The following is a 24,981-nucleotide window of genomic DNA, read 5'->3' as shown; positions in this document are numbered from 1 at the left end:
AAAGAGCACAGGAGAAACTGACAGTGGAATGTTAAGGCCATTGCAACTGGGGCGGGGTGGGGGTGGGGGCAAAATCCCACCCACCTGAAAACAAAAAAGGAGGTGTGGTGGTGACATTAAAGTGGGTTCCTGCTCAGCCACCATAACCAGGCCAGGGGGTTGAAATGGCCTTAGCATAGGCTAGTAACGAAAAAGAGGTTGGGGCAGGGGAAGAGAAGGATTAGAGCTTAGCAGTTATATCAGTATCAACTAGCTTATAATGATTAGTAAGATTGGGGTAGCAAGGACACTTTCTCCACTTCTTTTTTTTTGGGGGGGGGGGTGAGCCTGAACCGTTTAACAGCATGGAGGAGGCACTAGAGAGTTAGATCTGTTTTCAGAGAGGGAGAGACAGGGTGCCTAGCAACTAAAAGAGGCGTCAGTGTCTCTGCCCAAGCCCTGCTGACTTCCATCAGCCAGGAGGATCGGAGCCACAGGGGGAAACATATTTGGTCTACGTAAATCAGCCACAGTGAGAAATCTCTCCCTTGAGCAGGAGATGCAAGGAGGAAGGCTGCCCCTTGATCTGCCTCTGTCTAAAACGGGAGACTCAGAGAACCTTCCTTGCACACAGGAGCTCTCTATGCCTAGGCAGCAGCAAAGAAGAAACTTAAATATGGAAAACAGGGAGTGGGGAGAAACCCCTATCGGGCCCACGGCCCTCCGGAAAAGACAAGAGAAGCCTTGCAACTTTAGAGATACAGCTGCCTCCCCAACAAATTGTGAGAGGGAGCCTGTGCTGGGAAGTTGAAACCTCACACCAAGGTATCAGTAATATTTTAAAAGGGGAAGGGAGGGGTTCTGTTAGTGTGTTGTTTTTTTGTTTAGTCCCAAAGGGGAAGGGCAAATATATAGAACAGAGGAGGGGAAGAGATGCAAGATCCTGGTCCCGCTACATACAGACATGCCCCCGCGCTGGATTGTATCCCATCTGGGGAGCAGAAGGGGGTTTGTTGGGGCAGAGCCCTTCACAGCGTAGTCCAAATGCTATTGCACTCCGATTGGGGTGGCCCCCGCTCCAGGCCAAGAGCCGCAGCCAAAAAAGAGAGAGTCACAAATGAGCGAGGATGGGCCCCCTTTTCGGCACCAGGCACATGGTGGGCAGCAGTGATGACTCTGCCCCCAGGCCGGCTACAAAGAGAACAGAAGAGTCCAGCGTCCCAACGCGGCTCTTGCAGGAGGAGGAGGAGCTGGTGGTGGGCGGTTGAGCCGCCGCCACCATCAGGCCAGGAACACCACGAAGATGATGAAGAAGACAATAAGGATGAGGAAGATTTTCACCATCAGCCACCGATTGGATGTGACGGACTGGAAATACTTCAGGATCTCCGTGTGGGCGCCTTCAACATTAAGCTGAGCATCTTCCACGTTGGCGTCAATTCTACACGATTGGGAAAAAAGGGGGAAAAGGGGCAGGTGAAGCCTTCAGGAGGAGCTGCCAGCTTGCTTCTTGCCTCTAGGGGAGGAGGAATAACCCTATGGAAACAAAATAAATTCCTTCCAGTAGCACCTTAGAGACCAGCTAAGTTTGTTATCGGTATGAGCTTTTGTGTGCATGCACACTTCTTCAGATACACACACATGCACACAAAAGCCCAAACTTAGTTGGTCTCTAAGGCGCTACTGGAAGGAATTTATTTTGTTTCAACTACGGCAGACCAACACGGCTACCTACCTGTAACTAGACCTATGGAAACAGCAACACTAAGTTGCCTCCCAGGATTCTTAATGAAATAACATACAGTGCATTTTGCACGTATCAGACCAGTGTAATGCCACCCCTTTTGATTTGCAGCAGCTGGTTGCTGGCTGCAGTTGTCAAGCGATGAACACAACATTTGTGAGTTGCCCCGCTAAGGGTCATCTCTGTCTGTTGGGGGTGGTTTGCCCTTGTGTACCAGTTGCTAAGAATCACAAGTGGGAAGGAGAGTCGCTGCTGCGCTCAGGCCCAGCTTGCCAAGGCGGGAACAGGAAGCTGGACTTGGTGGGCCTTTGGCCTGATCCAGCAGTCAGGCTCTTCCCCACAAGCCTCCTCCCAAGCAACCCTTGTGCTGCAATCCGCTGGCTGCCTCAAGAGGAACAGAGCTTTTCTCCCCTGCCCACTAACCTCTGGATGGTCTCCTCTTGTTCTTTAACCATGTGCGCCAACTGCTGGAATATGGAGCCCAGCTCCACGATAGTAGACTCGATGTTCTGCATGGTGTCTGCCCGGCTCTGGATGTACGTATCCTACAAAAGAGGAACGGGTGATGTGGGCAAGATGATCCTTAGGGTCCCTTCCAACTCTACCATTCTATGACTGCCTGCTCTCTTTTCTGTACCACTGTTACCAGGCAGATCTGTGGATATGGCACAACTGCAAGCAAGCCATGTGGTGGTCAATACTGATGATACAGAGCAGCCTTCGGCAGCTTGGTACCCTTCAGGTGTTTTTGGCGACAACTCCCATCTACAACACCCATCATCCCTAACCACTGGCTATGCTGACTGGGGGGCTAATGGGAACTCAAGTTAAACAACATCTGGAGGGCCACAGGCTCGCTATCCTTGCTTCATGCCTCTGTAAGTGCATTTAATATTTGATCCCTGACTGGTTGGGATGTGTGTCTAGGACAGGGGTTGGAAACCTGTCAGGCTCTCCAGGAGGTGTTGGAAGTACAACTCTCATTACTACTGTCCATAAGGACTTGGGACGATGGGGATTGGAGTCCGAACCACAGCTTGCGGGCACCAGGCTCCCCGTCTCTGTGTTAGTGTGATGGGAAAATGCAAAGCAGGGCTATGCAAGTAGCAGACAGCTCAATTCTGACAGTCCCCCCCCCAAAAAAAAACCCAATAGGCTACAATTAGCAAGGCTGCCAAAGGAGAGAGGGCAAAGCTGCTCAGAAGAAACAGGGAGTTCCACCAGGGACACGAATGTTCATGTGTGCTTTTGTTTGTAGACAGATGTTTCTTATCCTATAGCTCAGCCATGGGAAGCTAAAGAATGACAACACCCAAAATAAAGCCAGTCAGCCTCTCCCATTGCGCCACATCCCTTATTTTTAGTGCAAATGTCTGCAGGCCCACCCCCACCCCATGCCAAGGCACCTGCTCGTTGATGAGTTGCAGCTGCTGGCTGGCCCTGTTGTCCATGTCAATAGCCACGTCCCCCGAGTGCCGACGTTCGTCCTGAAGCATAGCGGAGCCACCTGTGGACATCAGCCAGCCAGGTCAGACTGCTTCCCCCACCTCATTTCAACTCCACCTTCCCTCCTTCAATAGGGTACCTGCAGCACCACTTTCCAGTTCCCTCTGGCACCAGGGGACTCCCTGCTCCGACTCACCTAGATTGCTTGCGGCAAGGGGAATGGCGGAGACCGGGGGGCGGGAGAACTGTTCTCGCCGAGTCTTCTGCTGTTTAAGGTTCTGGGGAAGGAAGTTGGTTTTATTTTCCAGTAAGTCTTTATATCTTATCCAGACATTAAACAATGCTTTCCTGACAATATGGTTTTGAAATGCTTTATGTACTTTAACCTTGTCATACCACAAGTATGCATGCCACCCAAAAGCGTTATTAAAACCTTCTAAATCCAAAATGTCTGTGTTCTCAAGAAGCAGCCAGTCTTTAAGCCAGCAGAATGCTGCTGATTCATAATAAAGTTTAAGGTCTGGGAGGGTCAGGGCAAGCCAAGCAATCAAGGCGCTCAGGCCGGTGCACAAGTTAAAGTTTCCCTTTCATCCCACTGCCCACACATCAATGCAATGCATAATATCACTAGCTCCTCCAGGTGTGGGGAAACATTGGCTCTCCAGATGTTGCTTGAACTACATCATCCATGGCCACTGGGGCTGATGGGAGTTGTACTTCAGCAACATCTGGAGGCCCAAAGGTTTCCCCCAAGCTTGCTTTACATCTAGTGACGGTGATCCATAAAGTTGTACAATTTACACAGACTTTTCACTACCTTTCATGGAAACTTAACACTGTTGTTTCCGCTTTTTTTAGCCCATTTTTCTCCAAACAAGAGGGATAACAATATAGATAACAAAGGTTCAAATTTAGGCAGTCTCCACATGCTGTTGCCTTTGATCAGGGTTCATAAGGCATTCATTTTATTATTGTGTTTATAGGGGTGGGTGGGTGGGTGGGTGGGTGTGCCTTATTTATGTTGTGTGAGGCAGCTAAAACAACAGAAGCTCACTTTAGCAAAGTTTGAGATTGCTGGCTTACAAGCAACTTACCTCTGTCCGCACCTCCAGAACAGACTTGAAATCGTTGGACATAGAGGCTAACTTGGACTAGAAAAGAAGGGAAGGGGAAAAGAGTGAGGAAGGCAAAATCTGACCTTCCTGCCACCCTCTCTGGCCAGAGAAAACCTATTCCCACATCCATACCCTGTCACTGCTGCTAATCCCATGCTAGGGAACGAACATTTCTTTATGTCTAATACATATAAGACTACAACAGCCTTCCTCTACCTCGGGTACTGGCTGGGGCTGATAGGAGCTGTGTTCCAAAACATCAAAAAGGCAAGCAGTGATGCATGAACAGTGTACCTCAAAATTCTGCATCAAGAAAAAAAAAAGGTTCTGCAAGCTGAATAAACTATGCATATTATTTTCCAAGCTGTCAGAATTTATTCTATTGCTTGTGAGTTGGGGGGGTGAGCTATCTACAGTACCCAAGTCCTGTTCTTCTGGGATGGGGGAAACCCTCTGGCTCTGAAGACATTAAGGCCCGCAAACTTTTAGGCTTGCATATTTTCAACCCTCTGCCTCAGGCCTGACCTGCAGTGACACCACCACGGTGTTGGAGTGAGTTTGCACGTGCCTCCCACTCTGGCTGCCTTTTGCTTTGACAAACTCTTGCAGCTGTGCGATCTGTTTGTTCAGGCTGTTGATGTCCTGTGGAGAGAAAGAAAAAGAGGAACTGTCTGAAGAGGCAATGTGAGGTTGCCAAGAGGCGCTAGATCAGGAAACTTCCCCTTTAAGAGAGCTCAGAGGAGGAGGCGGCGGCAACCAGCAAGCATGACACACCACAGTGGTGCCTCCCAGCTTCTCTGGCACTTGCTTAGCTTTCCTTCCCAACCCACTGGGCATTCCAAGTGATGCAGCGGAATGAAGAGAAAAGGCAGCCAAAGGAAGAGCAGGACAGAGGAGGCCCTCTAGCTCACCTGCTTGATGATGTAAGTCAGCTCCTCAATCTCTACCGCCTTGTCATCAAACAGAGATTTCCGCTTGGCCACTGAAGATACAGAAAAGTGTAGCGCATTAACCCATTTTCAGTCTGGGGGCCACATTCCCCTCTGGGCAACCTTCCAGGAACCACATGCCACATGGCGGGTGGGACCGGAAGCAAACATAGGCAGATCAATGTAACCTTTGTAGAGTGGGATAGTTTCTGCACACACACCTCCCTATGCCTTTGGTTCAAGGAGGCAAGAGGTGTTATCAGAGCTAAAGGACACAGCCCAGGCAGAAACACTCAAGGTAGGTTTGAATTAAGGCCCATAAAGGAAGAGATGAACTGTGGACAGTCTTGAGGGTTAGATCAGGAGGCCCTGAGGCTCCCCACCCTCTATATTAACTCCCATTCTCACCAACCAAGCCCGGCCCCTCTCCCTTCACTTGTGACTTCCACGTTATGGAAGCTTGTCCTAGACAGGACAAGCTAAGGTGCCACAGTTGCTCTCAACCCAGCTCCCTGCCTTCGTCCAAGCACAGCATTCAGTGTCAACCTCTGTGTACGCCACTCCCCTGGCATCCCAACACCTCCCCAGCTTTTCATCGACATCAAATGACAAGTCAAAACTCAGCCAGCAACTGCGTGATGTGGATCGGTTTCCCCCACTCCCCACAGTGGGCTCCAGCTTCATCCACACTCTAAATACTCACAGATTGTTAGCTTCTCCAGCTTGGCAAAAGTGTTGCTGAGGTCCTTCCCAATCCGCCTGAGAATAACAAGGAGTTGAAATTAACAACAACGGATGCAGAACTCAACCGCCTTGCCTAATTTTTCATTTTATCATCAGATGTTCAGGCTACATGAAACTAACAAATCTTAAAATTAGAAGGGGCAAGGAGTTGTTATGCACAGTGCTGGACCACCCCTGTGTGCTGGATTTCGACATTCCACATTTTCAAAAGGCCTCGTCCGCCGGCGGAAAAGTGGTAGTGGCTTCAGGCAGGTTATCACAGAGCTCTTGCAAGATCTCCCTGTCGCTTCTCCTCACTTCTCTGGAGCCACCACCAGAAAAGCAAGGAGAAGCAGCTGCAGCTACTGGATTCCACAGCAAGATCTCATGGACCTCTCAATACTGCTTCTCCTCACTTCTCCAGAGCCCCCACGCATATCGCTTGCCCCCCACTGCTGCAAGAGAAGCAAGGAGAAGCGGCTGTGGTTTCCAAGTTCCGCTGAGATTTCACGGACCTCTTGTAAGGGCTAGGGAACCTCCAATTGTCTTCAACTGTTGGTCACAGCAGCTAAGGCTGATGGGAGCTGTAGTTCAGCAACACCTGGAGGACCACAGATTCCCCAGCCCTCCTCCAAGCTTGTCCTCCATGTTTCCAACCGCTTACCAACTTAACCCCCACTCCCTGCTTCCAGTACATGCCATCTCACCAGCCATGAGTGCTGGACCTTACTGGCTGTGGGGCTGGGCTCCCGACACTGTATAGGGAAAACCTATTTCTCTGGATCCCCCTGCAGTGCTACATGTCCCTGAAACGTTCCCATGAAGCGATGGGTTGATAAACTCACTTGGCCATGACAGTGAATTCGCTTCTTTGCCGAATGGCGTTCAGCACTGGCTTGTTTGGCTGAAGCCCGTTCTGAGAAAAAAGAAAAAAAAAGAAAACGAAAGACAATTGAGACTGTGTTAAGAATAAACAAAAATGTGAAAGAAAGAGTAACCCCTGGACACTTCTCCTTTTACTGGTTCAACTTCTCCCAGGTGGGAAAATTTCTACCTACACCTGTCAGAATACCAGCCACACTTTGCTCCCTGTCTCACAACAAACAACAAGATGGTCCAGTACAAAAAGATGCAACTTTATTTCTTTTTGGTCTCCAGCATTTTTAGATGCCAACCTTACGTACCCAGGAAATTCCTGCAGCCTGTGGGAGAATTTCTCCTGCAAGTTCTAAAGATCTCAGATGCCCACCCCACAGTAGCTCAGAGCAGGGCTTTTAGGGTTGCTGACCGTGTTGGTGGAATGGCATTCCTTTCAGGATTCAACAGACGCCCTGCTATCTGCACTTTCAGAAATAGTAGCATACAGTTTTGTTCCAACAGGCTTTCTCCACTGGAGAAATGGATCTATGCCACAAGTATCTTTTTGGGGGGGGGGTATAGTTTCAGTTTTGTTTTAAGTGTATCTGCTGGGTTTTGTGTTTTATCTGGTTATTTTGCTGGTTTTGTTATACATTGCATTGACAATAAGTGTAGAACGCAATCATAAATTGATTATGGTGACGATAACGTTAACAATAATCAACCTGCCACTCAAGCTTATAAAATTATGTACAGTGGTACCTTGGTTCTCAAAGTTAATCCATTCTGGGAGTCCGTTCGACTCCCGAAACGGTTCAAGAACTAAGGCACAGTTTCTGATTGGCTGCAGGAGATTCCTGCACTCAAGCAGAAGCCATGTCGGAAGTTCGGCTTCTGAAAAACATTTGCAAACCGGAACACTTACTTCCGGGTTTGCGGCGTTCAAGAGCCGATTTGTTCAGGAGCCAAGCTGTTCAAGTACCAAGGTACCACTGTATATACTACATATTATTGCTGTATAAAGGCCAGTTACGCAAACAAAACATATATAAAGGTTGGTCGTTAAAATACACAACAAAAAATCCCATTTAAAACATTACAATGTGAAACACTCATAATTAAAATACCCAATAAAATAATCCCAGTATCCTGTTATAAGCCTTCTCAATGAGGTGTACAAATTTAACAATAAAACAGGTTTTTTAAAATCACAATTACATAACGTGACATTAAACACTAGAAAAGGCATTGAGAGGAAAGTCTCCATTTGTGGCAATGGAAACTTCCTTCCTGGGAATTAATAGAAGCTTGGTGGGCAGGGGAGGTGCCCCTGGTGGATTTTCATCAGCACCAAGAAAGTTAGGGAAAGTGAAACTCCCCTTTCCTGGGATCCAGGCCATGCTTCACTCACATTCAATCACTCTCATGCACACACATAAATCATGCACATTAATTGCTGTTAATGTCTCATCTCACTTGGCCCTTAGTTAACATCGGGAACAGAGCATGTGACAGGCTCAGTGCGTTCTCCACCCATTCCCATGCCTTGATTTACAGCTGTCTCTATCAGGCCCCCAGCCTAGAGAGGTGTAATTGCAGGAGTTCTGCACACTGGCCACAAGAGTTAGGTCTATCCAAATCCGCTTGCCTGCAACTCAGCCTTAAGTGGCACTCACCTGTCTGCTCTGCAAGGACTTGCAGGCAGAGAGAAATTCCTGGGTGCGATCTTGACACGACATGGTGTCCCACTGTGGAGGAGGTGGCGCAACTGGGCTTGGGGCAGAGGTGGCAGCGAGCGGGGGCAGAACTTGCGTCTGGGAAGGTCCCAGGTAAACGCCCTGCTCCGTGTTTCTAGAGCCGTGGCGTCTCCTCGTATTCATGGAGGCTCATAACCTGGTGCTGAAAGAGAGAGAGAGAAAGAAAGAGAGAGAGAGAGAGAGAGAGAGAGAGAGAGAGAGAGAGAAAGAGGTGGTCATCAGCGCCCAGCAATGAAAATGTCAACCTTGCTCTCAAATTGCACCAGACAGGCTTCCCCACCCCATTGTAAAAACACTTAAATCAACAAGGGGCAATCTGAAAGTTGTTAGACTCAAATTCCCATGATCCAGGTAGCAGCTGAGTGGACAGGGATAATGGGAGCTGTAGTTCAACATCTGGAGAGCCACTAGTTCCACCATTGACTTAAAGCCTGCAACCCTTTCATGTATGGTTTTTATTATTGCATTTATTAATTAATTTTATATCTCACCCTTCCTCCCAAAGGAGCATCCGTGACCAATACAATTATTTTTATGGGGGCAGGAATCAATATATTAGAATACAAATATTACACACACACACACACACACACACACACTATTCCAAACATGAAAACCATAAAAAATATTATCTGCTTTTAGCAGTTACTGATTTAAAGCTCCACCCCTCCCATCAAAAAATAAAAAACATATTATTGCCAATCTTGATAATTAATTTCACAATTTCCCATATTGTTTTCAGTCAGGTTAAACTTCTCATCAGGTCACAAATAATTATATAAATACTAAGGGGGGGATTCTTGGGAGGGCACACTGAATTTAAAATTAATTGTTCAATGGGCTCTAACAGTCTGCACGAGAAGACTGTTTTTTGCTTGAGAAAACTGTGTGATTAGCCAAGGAACGTGCAGTTTGATGTATGGGCAGCCAGCTTGTTTCCAGTTCTCCCAGTTTTTCTTTTCCTTGGGCTCCTGTTAGAGCTTTTAAATCTCTGTAAAGATATCTTATCGTGTGCAATCCCTTCTGTTTATAACCATTGGGTTGTATTTCTTTTGTTTTGATGTAGAACAAGGGATGGTAACAGAAAGGAGTAATTGGGGAGGTCAGAGAGTGACGATAATTTCAAAGTCAGAGATGTGCTACAGCCAAGGGATTTAAAATAAATTGACAACAAATGTGAGAGGTCTGTTTCATCATTAGAAATACATTTCATGCATGGGCTGCGTCATAAATTTGGTGGAATCCTTCCCACCCCCGCCAATATGTTGATTTGTATAGGTTGGTAATCTTGCTTGCTTGCTTAGATGATTAAATGAAGAGATTCTAAAATCTTTCAAAAACTGGCAGATCAGTACAGAAAGGAAGGACTTGGAATAACATTTTTAACTTAGGTAAGATAATCATTTGTACAGTGGTGACCCTTCCCAACTATGTTGCCAGTTTGAGGGATCTAATTATATGTATTTGATGAAAGGCCTATTGTTCTTTTTCTTTAACTGTTTCCAACTTTTTGTAATCATTACTCCAAGATACTTTGTTTGCTTTCAGCACAATTTAATTTTGGATTGGTTAAGGCGCAATTAATCCAGTTGTGCGATATTTAAAGGCAACATCTCTGACTTTTTGTAGTTGGATCCCATTCCCGAAATTTCACCTTGACAAAAAATCTTCAAGAACATTTGGTAAGGATATACGTATTTGGTTTTTCTAACCCTGATATCATCTGCAAATAGGTTAAGCTTTTGTTCTACTCTTTCCACTGATACTCACTCACTTAATCACATCATTTCCCCTAACTTTGGCAGCCAAAGGTTCCAGAGATATGGCAAAAAGCAGGGGTGACAAAGGTACCACTCTGCATACTGAATCTTTGGGGGGGGGGTCCTGTCCATTAAGTCTGATAGTTCTCTGAGAATTCTCAAACAGGTTTTTCAAAACAGTTACAAATATTGTGGGAAATTACAACTTTTCTAATAATGGGTATAGTATTTATTAATTAATTAAATCTGTATACTGCCCTATACCCACAGATCTCAGGGTGGTCCACAACACAAAATGACAATATAGAAATTGCAAAGCACATAATAAAAATAAGAACAAAAACAAACAAATAATCCCCCCTCTCACAACACACTTTAAAAGGGCATCATGTGTAAATCAGCCCAAGGCTGATTTCTAGCAACTAGTTTCACAGAGTCTGGTGCATAAAGGTGTATAATGAAGTCGCCAGTCGAATCTTCCTGGAGAGAGTGTTCCACAGATGGGGAGCCATTGCGGAAAAGGCCTGTTCACACAAAGAAGGGCCTCGGAGGATGATCTCAGGGTAGGTTTATATGGGGAGAGGCAGTCCTTGAGGTATTGTGGTCCTGAACCATTTACGGCTCTGTCAAAACCAGCACTTTGAAATGGGACCAGAAGCTAACTGGTCCCCAGTGCAGTGGACTGGTGCAATGTGCTCTAACAGCCGTGCCCCAGTGAGCAACCCAGTCACTGAATTCTGCACCAGCTGAAGTTTCTGAAACAAGCTGAATAAATTCTCCCAGCCCAATTTGCTTTTCTAGAATGATAAATGTTACTTTTCTGGGTCCCCCCTGCCCCAGATAGATTGCATTAATTAATATCCTAATAGGATCAGCTATAGGCTGCTGCTTAACAAATCCTACTTGAGCTGTGTCTACAATTGTAGATAAGAGAAGTGGATGTCAACCCATCTGCCAAAAGTTTCCTAAAATCTTTGCATCTTGATTACTTAGTACTATAGGTCAATACAGTACTAGTATACAAAAATGGCGTCTGTCTCATGTTTCTGAAATTCAATCACCTGCCGTTCCTTCCAAGTGGCAGGTACTTGATGCCCTCAGAGCATAAAGTTGAAGAGCCTCCCCATTTTAGGAAACTTGCTCCTTAAACATTTTGTAAAAAAACAAAACAAAAAAAGGAGGTGAAGCCATCTAATCCTGGGGTGTTTGCAGGTTTTAGTTTAAGGGGATTTTTCCTATTTCATTTTCTGCTATAGATTCACATAGATAACTTTGTTGATCTCTGTCCAGGGCTTTTAGATTTACTTCACTGAGATAACTGCTAATTTGCATATTATATGTTACTTTATATTTATATATTTCATTGTAGAAGCCTTTACATTCCCCCCCCGCCAACCTCTTCTTTATAAAGGTGTTTTCCTCCCTGTCCTTGAATACACGTGTTATATTTCTAGAATTTCTTATTAGTTCATAAACTAAGAGTTTTGATTTTTTGTCACAGAATTCTTAGTATTTTTTACTGATATATTGTGGCTTTTAAGAACATTGCAGTGCTGGCCCAAAACATCTTCCTTTCTGAAGCAAAGCCTAAATGGCACCACAACTACTCCAGTAGGGTCAACACAAAAAGTATTTGCTGCACTGTTCAGATATCAATCCCCACCACTCCTGAAGAAGACCACTTTGTCCTGCCACTTGGCTCCCAACACACACCCACACCCTCGCTACCAGGATAAGGCTACCAATGGCTACTAACTGACTGTCAATGGCTACTATCTCCACTGTCAGAAGCAGTAAGTGTCTAAATACTAGTTTCTAGAAACCATCGATGGGGAGAGTGCTGTTTCATGCAGGTCCCCTTTGTAGGCTTTCCACTGGAGCATCTGAGTGGCCACTTGCTGGACTAGATAAGTCATTTGGTCTGAGCCAGCAGCCAGGCTCCTTCTACGTTTTTATGTTAACTCAGATCTCCACCAGAACTAAGCTGAAAAACAAACGAAGGCACCCGGTGGCCTAGGACAAACTGCTCTGAACCCCACAGTGCTCAATACGAATCCAAGAGATTCCTAAGTCCCACTGCTTTCCTTTTGGATTCGAAAAACTGCCACTCCTAATTCAGTGGGAGGAAATTTAGATTTCACAAAGGCCCAAGTAGTGATGCCAATTGGGCAGGTGAGAATCTTGCTGCTTTGTGGTTGTATGAACTAACACAGGGGTCAGCAACCTTTTCCAGCCGTGGGCCAGTCCACCATCCCTCAGACCATGTGGTGGGCCAGACTATATTTTTTGGGGGGGGCGGGGAATGAACGTATTCCTATGCCCCACAAATAACCCAGAGATGCATTTTAAATAAAAGCACACATTTTACTCATGCAAAAACACCAGGCAGGCCCCACAAATAACCCAGAGATGCATTTTAAATAAAAGGACACATTCTACTCGTGTAAAAACATGCTGATTCTTGGACCGTCCATGGGCCGGATGGAGAAGGCGATTGGGCAGCATCCGGCCCCCAGGCCTTAGGTTGCCTACCCCTGAACTAACATCTATTCTCCCCACAAGTTCTGAATCGCTTAACAATAACAGAAGATTATCAGTCTTCCAAACCACCACCTTGCTGGCACAAATAACAAAGAGTTTTGTGGCGATATAAGGAGACAGATTTATTGTAGCATAAGCTTTATCATTCACTAAATTTATAAAAAGCACTTTTAGATCATCCTTCACCTTCAAAGAGACCAGAGTGGTATCCAATCGGCAGGAATAAACTAATTGTGGACATACTGGCTGGGGCTGATGGGAGCTGGAATCCCCTGTCCCTGCTTAACATAAACATACAATGCAGCTGCATTTGAAATACTGTGCAGAAACAATATTAAGTAAACGGGGAAAGGTGCAGAAAAGAATGACTGCAATTATCAAGGGGCTGGAGCACTTTTCCTCCAAGGAAAAGAGAAGTCAATTGGGGCTTTCTTTTTTATAGAAAAAAAAAACCACAGTCTTGGAGAGAGGAGGAAATATTACAGCAACTTCTATTATTACAAATTGTCTAACAAAGAGCGGAGAAAGAGAAACTGTTTCCCCTTCTCAGAGTCAGCAGCTTTAGAACAGGCATGCTATTTCATGCAGTACAATGCACAATTAACTTAATCAAACTTGCACTGTGGATATGAGCAGCTAGTAAAACTTGGGCCACTAAAAGTTTTGTTCTTATGCCTTCTACAGAGGATGTTCTTATGCCTTCTACAGAGTCAGGCCTATCAAACTCACCATTGTTTACACTGACTGTCAGTGGGTGTCCAAAGTTTCACACAAGTGCTCTCTCCCAGCCCAACCTGGAGATGCTGGGAACTGGGACCTTCTGCATGCAAAGCAGATACTCTACCACTGAGCTACGGCCCTTCCCCTCAAATTAAGATTCTAGTCCTCAGGGTCCACCACTGAGCTATGGCCCTTTCTTGAGGGGCTGCCACACACATAGAATCGTGGAATTGTAGAGTTGGAAGGGACTACGGGGGTCATCTAGTCCAACCCCCTGCAATGCAGAAATTGCCCTACGTGGGACTCGAACCCACAAGGCCCTAATATTAAGAGTCTACTACCGACTGAGCTATCCGGGTGAGGTTGAAAGAAGGGAAAGGTTTTGAACCACTGTCTGTGGAAGAGGAAAGTGGAGAGTTGGAGGGGGGGCGGGGAGAGAGAGAGAGACCTCAATTCGTAATAATACCCAGAAAAGGAGGAGGGAGAAAAGCTTTCATTCCTGTCAGAAAGGGGAGGGTGAGGACACACGAGGGGAAGGACTTGGACCAAGAGGCTGGGGGAGGGATTTGGAGCAGGACACGAAAGAGAAGCGTTTGGAGACCCCAATCTGTGGGGAAGGCGGAAACATTTCACGGGGACACACAAAGGGGGGGGGGAAAGGGCTCCGGCCGCTGTCCCTGAAAAAGGGGGGAACTCTTTGAAGCGGGAGGGGGGACCACACCGGGTGGGGGAACTTTTACGGAGGAGCACCGCGCTCGGCAAGAGTAGCGGGGGGGGGCAGCGACGGCGAAGCCTGAGGCGTATATGAGAGGCGGACCCCCGACTCACCGGCTTCGCGGACCCGGACCCAGCTCTAGGCGCTGCCTCCCTCCTCAGTTCCGAACACCGGCCTCCGGATCGAACGACCAAACAAGCCGAAAGGAGGGCGGGCCGCCGACGTCACTGCCACGTACCCCCTCGGCGGCCAACGTCACACGCACGACGCCGAGAGCGACGTCTGTTAGCAGCGCCTCCTCCGCCAGCGCGCGTGCTCGCGTACGTCCTCCCCGCCCCTCGAGCGACGCGGCTTCTTTTCGCTGACGTTGCGGTTGAGGGAGGCGGGCCTCTGTTGCTATGCGACAAAAGGCGGGCGCTTTCCGGCATCCTTGGAAAACGAGGAGGGAGTATAGAGTCGAGATTTTGTTGCTAGGCAACCAAGAGCCGGCGGGGCCTTGCATTCCAGAATAAAGGGTTTACCTGGGAGTAAGCTGTAATTGAAATGGGTCGGGCTGGATTCTGAGTAAATGTGCGTAGGATTGGGCCGTAACTTAAACCAACAAGCTGAGGAGAAGAAGAAAGAAGTAACCTTGTGACAGGTAGAGATGCGTCTGGTGAGGCTTTTCTAGCAGCTGTTCTTCAGGGTTTCAGGCAGTGGATGTTTCCAGCTCTATCTGGAGATGCCAGACACTGAACAAAATAAAATAAAATAAAAATTCCTTCCAGTAGCACCTTAGAGAACAACTAAGTTAGTTATTGGTATGAACTTTTATGTGCACACGAAAGCTCAAACCAATAACTAACTTAGTTGGTCTCTAAGGTGCTATTGGAAGGATTATTATTATTATTTTTCAACTACAGCAGACCAACACGGCTACCTCCTGTAAACAGAGACTGAACCTAAGACCTACATGCAAAGCAGATGTTCTGCCACTCAACTACAGTCCTTCCCCCAAAATCAAATGAAGTACTACGGAAACACTACAATAGAATACTACAAAGAGGTCATATTGTCCATTCTTTCCTTATGCATTGTTTAGTAAAGTTTAATGGAAGATAAGGCTGTCAATGGCTACTAGTCACAATGGCTGTGCTCTTCCCCCACTGTCAGGGCAGTAAGGCTTTTGAATTTCAGTTGCTGAAAACCACAGCAGCTCTTGTGCTTAGGTCCTGCTTGCAGGTTTCCCACCAGCATCTAGTTGTTCACAGTGAACAGGCTGCTGGACTATATATGTCACTGGCCTGACCCAGCACACTCTTCTTGTGTTCTTATGTTGGTAGTCAAATTAAATGTTACCTTGATACACTCTAGCATCTGTTTCCTTTCTTTACCCTTTGTTTTTCCCCCCCCCACCCCACTGACAATATTTCAGCAATAAACTCCTTGGGGGCAGAGTATCTGTGTTAGCAGGTAAAGTGCACGATAAACCACAACATAATTTGAGTTTGGAACCTACAAATTGGGCAGGCCAGATCCAACACTGTTGGCAGTCTTCCAACTAACCCACCCTCCATCTGTTGTGGCTGCCAGATGGCACTTGGAAAGAAAAAAAACTTTTCTTTTTCTGAATATCCTAAACAAGCAAGTATGAATGTAGGAAGCTCTGCGTGAATATAGCAACTAAAAGCCTACTTCCACACAAGCCAAGTACATACAGAGATAGCAAACAGAGGTCTAACTTAGAGGAAGAGGAACTAAAATAAATCTTAACAAATTGTCATTTTAAATAGTCTTGTCATCAGCAACATCCCTATCAATGAAAACAAGTGGGCCTTGGCCACTGAAGAAAAAATACACATAAACTAAGAATCTTCAAAGGAAAGGAAGACCCTGAATATTTCTGTTCTGTCGGCTGGGACTTTATTTCTCTATCACATGCAGGGTGGGGTGGCATCAATGGTTGGCAGGCCTGGGGGCACGCTCAAAGACCCTGCTGGACCTTCTCACCCTCTGCAACATTGCTGGCTGCTTGTTCACCTTCCTCTTCTTGCATTTTAATGGTGTTGCAAGGCCAAAAGAACAGGGTGTCTAACCACCGCCTACTCATGTACCTCTTGGTCTGGCCCAGAGAGAAGCAGCAGCAGTGGCACTGAGTGATGAGGAGCTGCTGCCCCTGCCTGCTTCCTCCTTGGCATGCTGTGTCAAGCAGTGGTGAGGCAAAGGAGCTGCAATGACAGTGGACCAAGGGTGGATAATGCCTTTCAGCCTGAGGGCGGCATTTAATTATGGGCAACCTTCCGAGGGCCATATTTCAGTGGCAGGTGGGCCCAGAGGTAAAATGGATGGAGCAACAGATGTAAATGATACCTACCAACCTGAGTTTGACCAAACTGCGGGAGGCAGTGGAAGACAGAAGTGCCTGGCGTGCTCTGGTCCATGGGGTCACAAAGAGTCAGACACGACTAAACAACAACAACATAGTAGACTAGTCTCTATGCACAATCACATATCCCTCCCTCTCCTCCATCAGGGCTAGCAAGAGGCACGGACAGGCACATTCTAACCTGGCAAAGGCACCTAGAGCCAGTGAAGTAAGTGGCCTGGGGAGGGTTCTGAGGCCAGGTAGAGAGGCCTGGAGGGTTACAATTGGCCCCCAGGCCTGATGTTTCCTCATCTCTAGCTCAGTGAGGCTTACTGAAGGTATCTCTTGTCCCTCAAACCTGCAACTGGCCCCGATGTAGGAAATGTTAACTTTTTCTCTGGCCCATCCATCAAAACATCTGATGGAAAGGGGGGTGAGGAATAAAAAGATAGGCTTTTACTTGCTGCATGGGATATTGCGCTGTGTTCATGGGTCAAAAGTCCAAGCCTTTCCCACATAATTAATTATGATCCCCAAAAAACTGTTTGAATTCCTCACTTCCCATTACTAGTCCTCTCCTTTCTCTTCCTGACCATTATCAAAATGGGTATCTGCTATCTCGGGCAGCCAAGAATTTCACAGAAAGCCATGCATGATAGTTAAAGTTTATTCCCCTTAGCTGTAAGACTGCCTGTATTTTGCAGCAATGCTGCCATAGCCTCCTCTGTATTCTCTGTCCACATTCTCTCTCTCCTCAGTGAGTTTCCCCAAATTTCTCAGAGGTATCGGGTTGAGGTTCTTGATCGCTGTTCAGATGACTGGGCCCAGCCACTTCTGTGCTCATGCTCTTCAAAGAATCTCGCTTTGTGCTGAAGAGAGAAACACGTCTCCAGATCACGTGGATCTTTGTGCTTTCAGTCCGATGGCCCAGATCTTCGGTAGATGTCTTCTTCCCAGTTGCCCACCTTTCCCTTAAGCTATGTCTTCTCTTTTTTTTCACTGCAAACAAAAATTATAAGATCATGTCAATGGGGGGGGGGGACCAGCAAAACCAGGGCAGCTTTAGCCTTTTGGTCTCCATAACCCTCTAAAGGGCCCTGTGCCAACACATGGCATAATTGGGCACCAGAGACCAATGCCACAAGCACCAATTTTGCTGGGTGGCGTTGGCTGCCGCTGAAACTCTTGCTGTTCTGGGATAGCTTGCATGCTGCTGTGGCAGTGTGTTGAGAAGAAAAGCCCTGCTGGCTCAAGGCAAAGGCCCATCTAGTCCTCTATTCAGTGGAGCCATCTAGGTGCCTATAAAAAGCCCGCAAGCAGACCCTATGTGTTGGAAGAGGTCTGGTGCAATTAAGATGGATGCACTGGCATGTTCAGGCATGGAGGCTCCAAGTTCCAGTTTCTAAACATTGGGTTGTAATGGTAGCCATAGCTGGAGCAGACCTATTTAAATGAATAGTTGTGATGAACTTCTATCCATTGATGTGTCTACTCTCAGTATAACTTGGTTAGATACAACTTGCTGGTCCATGGCATGCAATGAATTTTTTTGCTGGCTGAGAGAATGGCTGCTTCTTGAAAACACTGACATGTTGGATTTAGAAGGTTTTAATAATGTATTTGGTTGGCATGAATATTTGTGGTATGATAAGGTAAAAGCACACAAAGCGTTTAAAAATCATATTGTTAGAAAAGCATTGTTTAATGTTTGGATAAGATACAAGGATTTGTTAGAAAAGAACAGTGGCGTAGCGTAGGTTGTCAGCAAATTACTTGCAAGGCAAGTAATTTGCGCCCCCTAACCCATGGATTTGCGCCCCCTAATCCGTGGATTTGCGCCCCCTAACCCTAACCCCCAGATGTTGCGCCCGGTGCGGCCGGCCCCCCCTGCTACGCCACTGGAAAAGAAAACCCCAATATGGTTGTCACCAATGGAAGCGAAGGCACAGAAAAAACTCAATATGGAGGCCAAATGGCCGAAATATTGGGAAATTTTGGAACAAGATGGAGACAGGATAAAATTGCAGAGCTTTGAAAAATTGAAAAATAAAGTGCGAGATTGGCTTCATTATTATCAAATAATGGGGGCATACAATTCGGACAAAAAAGTTGGCTTCCAGGTGGAAAAATCAAAATTGGAAACAGAATTGTTCGATCCAAAAACTAAGCATTTGTCAAGAATGTATAACTTGTTGCTGAGATGGAACACTCAGGATGAAATGGTGAAATCAGTTATGATTAAATGGGCACAAGATGTTGGACATAACATAATGATGGCTGACTGGGAACAGTTATGGACCACAGGTATGAAATTTATGGCATGTAATGCCCTAAGAGAAAACTTAATGAAAATGATTTACAGGTGGTACATGACACCAGTCAAGCTTGCAAAAATTTACCATTTGCCCGATAATAAATGTTGGAAATGTAACGAGATTGAAGGTACATTCTTTCACCTTTGGTGGACATGCCCAAGGATTAAGACATTCTGGGAGATGATTTATAATGAAATGAAAAAGGTATTTAAATATACCTTCCTGAAGAAACCAGAGGCCTTTCTCCTGGGCATGGTCGGCCAACTGGTGCCAAAGAAGGATAGAACATTTTTTATGTATGCAACAACAGCAGCAAGAATACTCATCGCAAAATATTGTAAGACACAAGATCTACCCACCCGAGAAGAATGGCAGATGAAGTTGATGGACTACATGGAATTGGCGGAAATGACTGGCAGAATCCGAGACCAGGGAGAAGAGTCGGTGGAAGAAGACTGGAAAAAGTTTAAAGACTATTTACGGAAATACTGTAAAATTAATGAATGTTAGGAAAATGTTGGAATGAAGTTATATGGCTTTAGTAGAAATGTTATAAGGAATTAAGGACAACTAGATTAATAGAGTATTAAAGGGAAAATAAGGTTAGAGTGTGTTAAGATAATTATAGGATTAAAAATAGAGGAAGATGGAAAGGAATTGCTGAAAGAATTAATAGAAGTGGAATACAAAAAGGGAGGTGTGAGGAGGTCACGGAAATAAGGGAATGAAAGAGAAGATATTGAAACTATTTGATGTGTTTTAAATTGTGTTTGTTTTGTTTTGTTAGTTTAATGTTAGTGTTTTGTTAGTGTGTTTTTTGTATTGTATTGTATTGTGTTGTATTGTATGGTTTTTACTCTTTGTAGTGTTTAAACTGTTGAAAAAGGTAATAAATATTATTTTTTTTAAAAAAGAAATTTTTTTGTAGGGGAACAGGGCCAGAGGCACCAGCTTGCAAGGGTGATGGGGGGAGAGAGATGCACATGTGAGCATCTTAAGCAGGTCAGAAACTTACTGGGCTTTGGGAAGGAGGTGCCAGGCCTCTGACAGATTATTGGAGCATTGCTGCCTCCGGGAGGGCTTTGGGAAGGTGGCGGGAGGGCTCTTGGACCCCGTCATTCTAATTTACCAGGAACATTTAGGGGACTAACCTAGTCCCCCTAGTCCACTGACTGCAAGCCACTGTTGCTGGACATAATCCTGTCCTCTGAAGCAACTGAAAAGAGGTCTGCTTCAGTCTTCTGTGTGACGGGCCTTCTGATATTTGAAGGCCACTATCATGTCTACTTAAATATTTGCTTCTTTGGGGTAAACATACCCTGCTCCTCTTCCTTGTCCCCTACAACAGTTTCTCATAGGACATGCTTTCCAGATCCTTCGCCATCCCAGTTGCCCTCTTCTGAACATGCTGCAGTTTATCATCATGCTTCTTAAAATGTGGTGCTCAGAACTACTCCACATATATTCCGACCAGCAGAGAATAGAGTGGAGCTATTACTCATTATCTGGTCAGAATGCTTCTGTTTAAATAATCTCTCCCTCTTACCTGCCCCAGCCAGTGTGGCCAATGGGATGATGGGAGTTGTAGGATAGCAGTATCTGGAAGGTTCCCACCCCTGTTCTGCAGGGCTATCAAGGTTTGGGATTATTTGCAGTTAGCTAATCTAGCACCAGTCTACATTGTTATAAAGCAATCCTATGCATGTTCATCCAGAGGCTATCCCATTTTGTTTAATTGGGTTTATTTGCAGATAAATGTGCAGAGATTTGCAGCCTTAAAAAAAAAAAAATCTATATCAGTTTCTTCTACATTGGTAAGAAGCTGAAAAGGCTATTTATATTAGGTTATTATTTCACTATTTACTGATTAGTTTTAAAGGTTGTAAATTAGATGATCATGATCTTGTTTAGAAGCATATTCTCCTCAGGGTGGCCAGATGCACAAGGACAGGGCTTAATAATTGTGCTGAAGAAGGAATTTCAGCAAGTGTATCCTCTAATGTATAAGGCAGCTTCTGGTTTAAATTAAATCTACAAGGAAGGAACAAGAAAGCCAGCAGAGGGGGCTTGGAAGTGATTTGAGAGCCCAGACATTAGAACACCGGACTGATGGTTAAGATTTAAAGGGAAATAAGGACTGACATAACCCGAAACCAGGAGGAAGGGACGGCGGACAAAATTATATGAGAACTTTGTTTTGTATATCTTTTTATTTCTGAGTAATATTAATGAAATAATAGATTGTGCTGGAAAGGATTTAATTGGCTTTAGCAGAAGATTTGAAGGTGTTAAGTACAAATATGGTTTAAATTCTAAAATTTAGAAAGTTTATGGGTTTGAGGGAAGATAAAGTTAAAGATAATAATGGTAAATTGAGATAGATTGTTAGATAAATTATCTAAATAATAATTGAAAAGCATGGGAAGAATTTGCTGAAATAATCAACAAATTGGAATACAAAAAGGGAGGCGTGAGGAGGTCTAAGACACAAGATAATGAAAGGACGTAATTTTGAATTTATAGCTTATTTTTGTTTGTTTTTCCTTTTTTTCCTTTTACTATTATGTGATTTTGATGTTGATGTTTTTTCTTTCTTTTTTCCTGATTTTTCTTTTTGTATTTTTGAAAATTTGAATAAATATCATTTTTTAAAAATAATAATAAATTAAATCTACAAGGAAAAAAATGTATGAATATAAAAGTGCCCCGAAAACAATGGTTTACTACAGTGTGAACACCACAGTGAGCATTTGGGCTTGTGCACCCTGTTTTCCTCTTTTATACACATATGATTAAGAAAACCTTGGTTTTTTGAGTGATGATTTTAGAACTTGCTAGGATTTGAGATTTCAGCTTGATCCTGGCTTGTTCTTACTAACCAGGTCTGGACCTTGATCACACAACAGTGTTTTGTTTAAAAGTGAAAGCATCACATCTCTGTGATGATGTGAAATAACAACAACAACAACAACAACATCAACAAATTATTATTATTATTATTATTATTATTATTATTATTTCCCCACCCATCTGGCTGGGTTTCCCCAGCCACTCTGGGTGGCTCCCAACAGAATTAATGATAAATAATAATAATAATAATAATAATAATAATAATAATAATAATAATAATAGGGGAGCATGCTAACAGCTGGTTTATTGCAGTTGGAAACTGCATTTACTCATTCAGCTTTATAGCAGGAATGGAAAATACTGTATGCACCTAACTCCTGTCAAGTTCCTCCCATCGGAATCCTCCCTCCTGTTGCCTGGGCCGATTCCTCAACAAGCTCCTCCCACTTGCACGCGCGAGCTCCGCCCCCTTTCCGAGGCCCCACCCTCTTCGAACCTCGCTCGCCCCTTAGGTTCCATCCGAGGGCTTGCCCGCCCACGTGCGCAGGGCGCTGGGGATTCCCCGAATTTTCTCAGCTCCGGTGAGGGGAAACCCCTCCACGGGATTCCCTCCTGCGATCGGGGATGCGGAGGAGGCGTCACCTTTTTCCGAGGCTGGAGCAGTCGTTTGGAGCGCGGATGGTGCTGCTACTGAGTTTGTGTCTAGCCCTTCGGAGGAAACCACTTCATTGGATTCCACACAGCCCATCGCCCGCCGCGCGGCGCCTGGACGGGGCCCGTCCCGGCCCGCCAAAGGGGCCTGCCGCCGCCGCAGCCTTATTCCCTAGGCGGCTTTTGTGAGGTCACGCTTTCGCCTCGGCTCCAACTTTGGCGGAGGAAAGTTGCCTCGCCTCACTTTGCCCACCATCATCCACCGTTTTCCTTAAAAAAAGAAGAAAAAAGATTATTCTTTTATATTATATCACTTGCGTTTGTTATAAAATATATCACCTTCCGATCCCGGATCCCAACTCCCTTCGTTACCAAGGTGGCTGCGATCCTAGCACGTTTCCCTAGGAGGGAGTAAATCCCATACAGACTGAATGAGACTTACTTCTGGTTTTATGTACGGATTTAAGCAATTTAGTATACTGCTTAACTACAGTAGTCTCTAAGTTTACAAATATATGGTACAAAAAATAAAAATACGATTGGGCTGCCAGGGGCATTAAAGCCGCATTTCCCCCTCAAAATCAAATCCCATTGCCTTGAGAAGGTAAGAGCAGCCTGGCTGCTGCATCAGGCCAGAGGATCAGGCTAGCTTGTCCAACACCCTCTTCTCACAATGGCCAAAGAGGTGGCACAATGGGCAGCCCCAAAGCAGGGCATGGGTGCAATAGCCACTCTCCCTGCTTGTGATACCCAGCATATTGCCTCCAAGAGAGGAGGGAGAGAATACATGGGCATCCTTTTTTCTGCTCCATAATTCCTCTCCAAGCCTCTGTCAATGGTGAGACTTTTGTAGTAGGGATAGTTTGCAGAATGACACAGAAAGCTTCCCAAACTGCATCCAAAAATGCAGATAGGATAGTTGTGGGATATAAGAGATGTTGGCCTAGGACCCTCGTACCTACGGGACAGCCTCTCCTGGTATGCCCCACAGAGGAACTTACGGTCTTCAAATAAAAACATCTTGAAGGTCCCAGGCCACAGAGAGGTTAGGCTGGCCTCAACTAGAGCCAGGGCTTTTTCGGCTGCGGCTCCAACCTGGTGGAACGCTCTGTCACAAGAGACAAGGGCCCTGCAGGACTTGACATCTTTCCGCAGGGCCTGCAAGACAGAGCTGTTCCACCAGGCCTTTGGTCAGGGCGCAGCCTGACCCCATCCTTTGGCTATCTTTACAAAACTTTAGTTTATGGTTGCCATCAATTTGGATTTTAATTAACTTTTATAATGTTTTTATAATGTTGCACTGTTTTGGTGTTGTTAGCCGCCCTGAGCCCGGCTTCGGCTGGGGAGGGCGGGATATAAATAAAATTTATTATTATTATTATTATTATTATTATTATTATTATTATTATTATTATTGGGTGGAGAAATCAGCAAAGGCAGTTCTGCAGATTGCAGCATTAAATAATAATAGAATGATTATTATTACATTATATCCCACCAGTCCTCTGGGGAGCTCAAGATCACATACAGGTAATTTATTTATTTATACATACATTCATTCATTCATACATACATACATACATACCCTGCCCATCTGGCTGGGTTTCCTCAGCTACTCTGGGCGGCTTCCAACCGAATATTAAAAACAATACAGCGTCAGACATTTAAAAACTTCCCTAAACAGGGCTGCCTTCAGATGTCTTCTAAAAGTCGGATAGTTGTTCATTGCCTTGACATCTGCTGGGAGGGTGTTCCACTACCGAGAAGGCCCTCTGCCTGGTTCCCTGTAACCTCACTTCTCGCAGCGAGAGAACCACCAGAAGGCCCTTGGTGCTGGACCTCAGTGGTTCCCCCACAACAGCCCTGTGAGGTAGATTAAGCCTGGTGTGGGGAACCTTTGCCCTTCTAGTTGTTGATGAGCTACAACTACAACTCCCATCAGCCCTAGCAAGCATACATAGCAAGTGTAGTTCAGCAACACCAGGATGACTAAATGTTCCCCATGCCCAGATTAGGTTGAGAGACAGCGGCATGGTGACCAAGTTGGCTTGTGAGCTCCAGTCTTCCCAGTTCTAGTCCAGCACTCTTGAACCACACACTGCACCACATACAATATATAGTATGAAAGCTGTGTTAGTCTGTTATGATTAAAAACCCAGTGTGGTACAGTGGTAAGAGCATTGGACCAGGACCAGGAAATAGCAGGGTTCAAATCCCGACTCGGCCATGAAACTCAATGAGTTTGGCCACTCATTCTCATCTTAACTTACCTCACAGGGTTGTTTTGGAGATTAAATGAGAAGGGGGAGAACCATGAATGCCGCCTTAGCTTGTTGGAGAAAACGGTGGGATAAAAATGTAAGAATTAAAGAAAAATGTTTTGGGTAGAATCTTAAGTCTAACTTTTAATAAGCTTTTTTTATGGGAATATGAATAAAAACTGATAAGTGTCCTTTTGTGGTGGGGGGCTTTCTTTATAGTAAAGGTAAAAGTAAAGGCACCCCTGACCATTAGGTCCAGTCATGGCCGACTCT

At 45.3% G+C, this 24,981-nt stretch overlaps 1 protein-coding gene and 1 long non-coding RNA gene across 3 annotated transcripts; both read right to left on the bottom strand.

The window, feature by feature from the left end:
- Positions 1-316: 316 nt before the first annotated feature.
- On the bottom strand, positions 317-14,556 carry STX5 (syntaxin 5). Its single transcript, XM_081842713.1, has 11 exons — positions 14,401-14,556; positions 8,471-8,693; positions 6,782-6,852; positions 5,917-5,972; positions 5,196-5,266; positions 4,810-4,926; positions 4,264-4,320; positions 3,366-3,447; positions 3,130-3,230; positions 2,147-2,268; positions 317-1,420 (listed from the first exon to the last, which is right to left on the bottom strand). Exons 2-11 carry the CDS (start codon positions 8,672-8,674, stop codon positions 1,261-1,263), a joined length of 1,041 nt encoding a protein of 346 aa, XP_081698839.1. The 5' UTR covers positions 8,675-8,693; positions 14,401-14,556; the 3' UTR covers positions 317-1,260.
- A 2,728-nt stretch (positions 14,557-17,284) lies between these two features.
- On the bottom strand, positions 17,285-23,091 carry LOC309330114. Of its 2 annotated transcripts, none has more exons than XR_014151276.1 (3): positions 22,820-23,091; positions 22,439-22,717; positions 17,285-17,630 (listed from the first exon to the last, which is right to left on the bottom strand). It is a non-coding gene; the product is annotated as an uncharacterized lncRNA (long non-coding RNA). The 2 variants fall into 2 exon arrangements; XR_014151277.1 differs by having other exon boundaries at positions 22,890-23,090.
- Positions 23,092-24,981: the final 1,890 nt, after the last annotated feature.

Source organism: Podarcis erhardii (genome assembly GCF_964252035.2).
Source record: "Podarcis erhardii genome assembly, chromosome: 15".
In the NCBI taxonomy this organism is placed as follows: Eukaryota; Metazoa; Chordata; class Lepidosauria; order Squamata; family Lacertidae; genus Podarcis; species Podarcis erhardii.
This window is presented reverse-complemented; position numbering and strand designations above follow the sequence as displayed.